At 38.6% G+C, this 6162-nt stretch overlaps 1 protein-coding gene across 1 annotated transcript; it reads right to left on the bottom strand.

Annotated features, from left to right (window-relative positions):
* Positions 1 to 1064: 1064 nt before the first annotated feature.
* Positions 1065 to 5920, bottom strand: LOC128756932 (aldo-keto reductase family 1 member D1-like). The gene is made up of 9 exons (XM_053861803.1): positions 5761 to 5920; positions 5532 to 5699; positions 4578 to 4694; positions 4439 to 4516; positions 4053 to 4175; positions 2513 to 2622; positions 2275 to 2440; positions 1380 to 1462; positions 1065 to 1303 (listed from the first exon to the last, which is right to left on the bottom strand). The coding sequence occupies exons 1-9, from the start codon at positions 5851 to 5853 to the stop codon at positions 1261 to 1263; spliced, it is 981 nt and encodes a 326-aa protein (XP_053717778.1). The 5' UTR covers positions 5854 to 5920; the 3' UTR covers positions 1065 to 1260.
* Between the last annotated feature and the right edge of the window lie 242 nt (positions 5921 to 6162).

Raw genomic sequence — 6162 nt, 5'->3', positions numbered from 1 at the left:
GTTATGGGAACTGTGATGATACATTCAGGGGCAGCTCGGACATTATTACGAAAGCCAGAGATTTAATTTTGGAAACGCTTTCGATGGCCAACTGAAAAGGGGGATATTCACATCAAACTTTATGATTGGGCGTTTTCTGCACAAATCGATGATTGTAAATAGTTGATGAACATAACGTACATCAAATAAATAGTGTTTTCCTACATTTCTCCTGACACTCAGAATGGGTAACTTTCCGATGGAACTTGAAAGCAGCGTTGATGTTAGGTTATGTGAAACTGGACATTGAGCTACAGAGAAGTGTAAGTCTTATGAGCGTTACATGCCTCAGTATGTTGAACCCAAAGAGATTTTGAGTCAATGTGATTAAAAAACACACTTTAACTGTAAGATTTTCGGAATTCCTAAAATTATCTTCAATTTACTGGACATTTTTGCAACTGTGAGCTCTTTCTAGGGCGCTGTGTGATCCAGAAGGTCAGTTTGGTACAAAAATAATATATTATGATGAATGTTATATGACTTTCCTCTCATACACGAATCACACTAGTGATTCTTCACAATAATTACCAATAGTGTAACAAGGAACGGAGCACAAAATCAAACATTTGATGGTCATTATATCAAAATATGTTTTAACAAGTGCATGGATTACACCCTCTGTCTATGCGGGCAACCTGGTACACACAGGCGTCACGTTGGAGAGATTTGACATATATGATTATAATCTGATAATAACGTGTCATCTAACACTATCTAGTTGGATAGTCTAAATTTTTGCAACTTGTCATGTCATTAAACGGGTTTAAGCTTTTATCATAATTATTTAAAAGTTAGCTATCTAGGATTAGAGGATCCCGATAAAAAAGTCTTTTGACCAGCAAAGTTTTGTATTCTTGAAAAAAAGATGAAGCTCACATATTTGAAATTAAACTTTATTGAAGAGTGTGAAGAGTGAAGTTTACTGGGAAGCCAAAGAAGTAAGTATTTGATTAAATTTGTGGAGAACTGAGTGTTATAATATCTAAAAGCAGCTACAAATATATTACCAGCCAAATATAAGATAGCATCAGAGCAAATGTATTTATTCTTAAAATACATCTTTTCAGTTGGCACCATTCTTCCCTAACCCCAACACCAATAGCCTACATGTGAACCTGTCCAAACTACAAAGTGGCAAGTTGAAGCTCTCTCTTGAACAAAATCAAATATTCTGCAGGAAGATGCAAGCGGCTGGAGCAACTTGAGCACGTTCTTCATCTAATAGTCATCATGAAATGGATACTCAGGGTGGTCTGCCCACCTGTGGGAAAGAAAACAATAGTTTCAGGCATGTATGAATCATAGATTGAAACTTTCAAAAACACTGGTATACTGACATGAGAAGCTCCACGAAACGTATATTCTTATTTAAACCCTCTATAGCTTTCATATCTTCATCAGAAATTGAGAAGTCGAAAATCTGCAAGAAGACAGACAAAAATGGGTTAGATAGTCATTAAAAGCTTTTTGCTTTTTAGTCCATAGTCCAGGCTGGGGACACACTGAACGATCTCTCTCTCTCTCTCTCTCTCTCTCTCTCTCTCTCTCTCTCTCTCTGTTTCTCTCTCTCTGTCACTTAGACATAGTCATGTTTTTATGTTTTGCTGGGACATTTCACTGACTTTCATGCTTTCCCCAGCCTCTCACCCTAAACCTTACCAAAACAAATGGCTTCAAAATCTTCACAAGGACCTGAACCAAACCTATGTTCAATTATGCCTGTAATCACATAGCAATTTTGAACTTTTAATCCTCAAATTGAGGCTTATCCTCGTGGGGATTGGCAAAAGGTCACCACAAATAGTTTAAGTTCCCAACAAGGAGATGTGTTTCCAAGAATTGGTCCCCACAGCTATAGCTGTACCAGCTCTCACACACAAACATTAGGACAATGTCAAGTTGTCATTTAACCTCTATATGTTTTCGGACTGTAGGAGAAAACTAGAGCAAACAAGCATGGAGGAATAAAAAAAACCCACTAAAAAGATTTGCAGAAAGATTGCTACAAGAAGATTTGCAAAACCTATTCATCCAATATTCTGGTTGGCGTCAAAGATTAAACCAAAGGGATGAGAAGTTGCGTCCATACTATACAGTACTAGACAGTTATACTAGACAACATGGTAAGACACTCCAACGCCTGGCAGAAAGTTCATATCAGAGAGTATATGGGATTCCGAAACGTTGCATCACCAAGAATACTCGGCCATGCTCGAGAAAAGAAGTCCAAACCTGGAAGTTCTCCTTTATCCGAACTGGGTTGAAGCTCTTGGGGATGACCACCACTCCCTTCTGTACGTTGAACCTAAGGGCGAGCTGCGCTGTGGTCTTATTGTACTTCTTGGCCAGTGACACCAACAACTTGTCATCCAGCATCGGTGGGTTTTTTAGATTGACCCTGTTCAAATCATAGAAATAATTAATGACAAGAGACATAGGACACTATTTTGTTCTCTCACAGCAACCGCACCAGGATGGATCTCTTGATGTTCCCAAGGGGCTGTAGCCCACAATGACGATCTCTTTCTGACGACAGTACTCCAGCAACTTCGGCTGAGTGAAATAGGGGTGACACTCGACCTGTGTATGGAAGAATGTGATAAGAAAACAGCACAATTATGACATTTTAATCCTGTCGCTGGCAGAGACAAAATAACGTAACTCTTTCATATTTCTCGAAGATTCTTGTAGCTGAGCGCTCTCTCCCACAGCCTTCTGCCTTCACAACAGTATTATCAGATACAAGCAGTCCAAAGCACTTGTTTTTGTTTCAATGAGCAAGATCGAGTTTATTTAAATAGTATATTTCCTCAGCATCAAGCACTGACCGAAGTGCTGTACGGTAACACCCAAAAGTATATATATGAAATCGACACAATTACACGCTAGTTACAGATAGTTTCATGTATAATTGTTTTGAGAGTTCTTTATTGTCTATTGTGTGCATGTTTGCTGGGTTCCTCCATTGAATGACACACGGTGAAATCTATTTCTACATAATGCTAACAGAATCATGAGTCCCAAGTTTACTGAAAATCTGCAAAAGTGCTAATCTGTGCTGCTGGCATAGTCACATATGACAACTTCAGTCATTTAAAATTATGTAATCTGAGTCCCATCATGCTCATTCTTGTCACTGACAAGAGTCTAAATATGCTATAAATGACTGCATACTTCATTTTTCTTAGTTGTGCAATGCGAATGTTGCTTGGGATTTTAAAAAAAAACTCCGTAGATAGAAACAAAACACAAAACACACAGAACAATAGTACTGAAAATTCTTAATCCACTGATCCTTCAGATCAGGGTCTGACAAAACAGGAACCTTTGTTTCAGGACATGGGTGGGTTTTGGAACATCTGTTCAAATACTTGGTGTTTTGAAATGCATCAAAATACTATGGATGATTATGAGGGAGGGAGTCGACCCAGAGTTCACCCAGATAGAGAGATTGAGGAAGCTTGACAGTTCGTGTCTTTCATAAGAGATTGGGGAATAATTGAATCCTTACTGGCATCCACTGTGAATTACTGAAACAGAAAATTGATTCAAGGAACTGTTCTGTGGTTCTTGGGAAGTTTAGGTCCAGTGGTGAACATCTGGGATTAAGTGAGTAAAGAGATGCCTTGTGTCCTGGTCAGTCAGCTGGATGTTGCTTATTCATTTTCTTTTTTCAACTTCAACTCAGCTGCGTAGACATGAGAAGATTGGAAGCGAAAACCTTCAGGTTCTTGCTCTCCACCTGTATCACTATGTCAGAACCAAGCTCTGTGATGTGGCGATAACGTGTATTAGATATGCACTGTTAACCCCACCAGGCCTTGGCAGACTCAACCAGCAGAATTATACAGAATTCGTGCAAAAGGTTGGCTATGATTATTGATGTTAAGCACAAGTAAACTTAAGACATGTTCACTGCCTGTTTGGGGATCAACTGCCCAACAAACATTAACAGAATTTAGTGAATATTTGAACAACACTTCATTTGTTTTCCTTTTATGGCTCCATACCTGGTTGGAAACTGGTTTGTGCTTCAGACCTGGTTTGTTGAAAATCAACTCCAGTTGCCTCTTGTTGAAGTTAGACACGCCAAGAGATCGAGTGAGTCCAGCGTCTTTACATGCTTCCAGTGCCTTCGGGCAGAGAGAAGGAGAAAAAGGGAACTGAACTTTGATCAAATTGCTGCAAGTTATAGTTTAATGGTTTGGCCTTAATCACTCGTCTGAGACGTTTATTTCAATTCCAAATCAAACAACTCTTTCATCTCAGCTCGATTTGAAGGATTGATAATGAGCAGAGAAAAGAGCAGTTCTTATAAAATACCAGCTTGTTTACTTTTGAATTTGGAGCAAAGTTCAGGGGTTTTTAGACTTTCTCTGTGAAATGTGTGTCTCACCTCCCATGTGGCGCACAGGTCTGTTTCATGATAGATGTACTTTCCATCCTCGTCTCTTGGATAGAAAACATCTCCAGGCTTTAACAAACATGAGAGTCAATAAAACGCAAGTCTTGGCAACTGTAGTTTAACTGGGTACCTTGAAGGCTGTTGGCATTTCAACAATGTACAAGTCAACATAATCCAACTGCAAAGTCTTCAAGGTTTTCTCGAGTGCCGGTCGCACCATCTCTGGTGGGTGGAAGGTGTTCCATAGCTGGATAGAGAAGAACAGTGAAACACTTGGTAAAATTAAAAGCAGATGTGAAGTGTTGCGAAACAGCAACTCCAGTTTTGCATTAAAAGAGCCAAGAGTGTGTCAAGAGTAAGAAAATAACAACTGGATGTTAACATTTTGGGATGCTTTTGGAGAAACATTGCTGTTAATTCCCAGAAATATGGTAGTGAGTCAGTAGTGATGATGCCATTCATCATTCAACCGGCCATAAATAACGTTCACAGTATTCAAATTTTTGTGCCGTTGCTCTGATTCACAACAAAAACAATAATACAGAAGATCCCCTCGTGAATGCTTTGTTCATTAATTGAAACCAAGAAAGTTTTAATTTTAAAATGTATTTTATCTGTCTTATTGTAAGCAAAATCATCATTCAATATATATTCCATGCACACATCTGCCTTGAAAACAAAATTAACAGTTTAGTTATAAGCCAACAATCAATCTTTCGGGTTATTAAAAAAATCTAACATAATTGCCAAATGATGTGCACCATTTTAATGTTTAATGTTTAAACAACCATATATTTGAGTCAAGTGAGATTAAACTTCAAACATTTATTTTCTTATGATGATTGATTTTGTACATTTATTTTCAAAAATGAATTTGTTTTTTCCTTGTTTAAATAAAAACTAATGTCCAGAAATAAAAAGAGCATCTGGATTAAATTTATTTTACTTTAGTTTTTACTTAAGTAAATAAGTTAAGTAAACACTTTCTTCTAAAAACAGTTTTTTTCTCCTTCATTTTTTAAGAGAGAAAAAGTTTATTTCAAAAGCAAAATGAAAAACTTGATGGGTCTGATGAATAACAAACCTTCCCACAGTAGAAGATGTCCTCTCGTTTCACGGTCCCATCTGCGATCTTCTCCCTGATGGCTTCCCCCACCTCGTGTTCATTGAAATAGACCAGCGCTCCATCAATATGTCTGTACCCAGCCTCGATGGCCACTTTCACAGCCTCATAGGTGGTTCTTTTTGGTGTCTGGAAGTACCGTGCTCATGAACGACAGTGTTCAAAAGAGACTACTGCTAATGCCTCCTACCTGCCGTGGATCCGCATATGTTCCCAGGCCTATCAGAGGAATGCTGTTTCCGTCACTTAGAGGTACAGAGTGATTCTCAGCAGTCAAAGACATTCTCACAAAAACAGAAAGAGTTTCAGAGAGCAGAGAAATGCGTGCTGATAGTAGGTCTGCATGTGAACAGTGGACTCTGGGCTGAGATTACTTTGAACTCTAGCAGAACTCCGCCTCTTTGTATTACAAGCAGCAACACCAGAAGTGGGAGTGTAAACACCAACATGGCAAACACATTTACTTTTCATCAGTCTGTTGAATTTCATTAGGGTAACAAACTTAACAGGTTTGGCAAAATAAAACAGGCTGCACCCTGCCTCCTGGGATGTGCTCACCGAAAGGGGTGTTTGACCTCTGATAAACAAGTTG

This window comes from Synchiropus splendidus, chromosome 4 (genome assembly GCF_027744825.2).
Source record: "Synchiropus splendidus isolate RoL2022-P1 chromosome 4, RoL_Sspl_1.0, whole genome shotgun sequence".
Lineage (NCBI taxonomy): Eukaryota > Metazoa > Chordata > Actinopteri > Syngnathiformes > Callionymidae > Synchiropus > Synchiropus splendidus.
The sequence above is the reverse complement of the archived record's forward strand: the minus strand, read 5'-3'. Positions and strand labels throughout refer to the sequence as shown.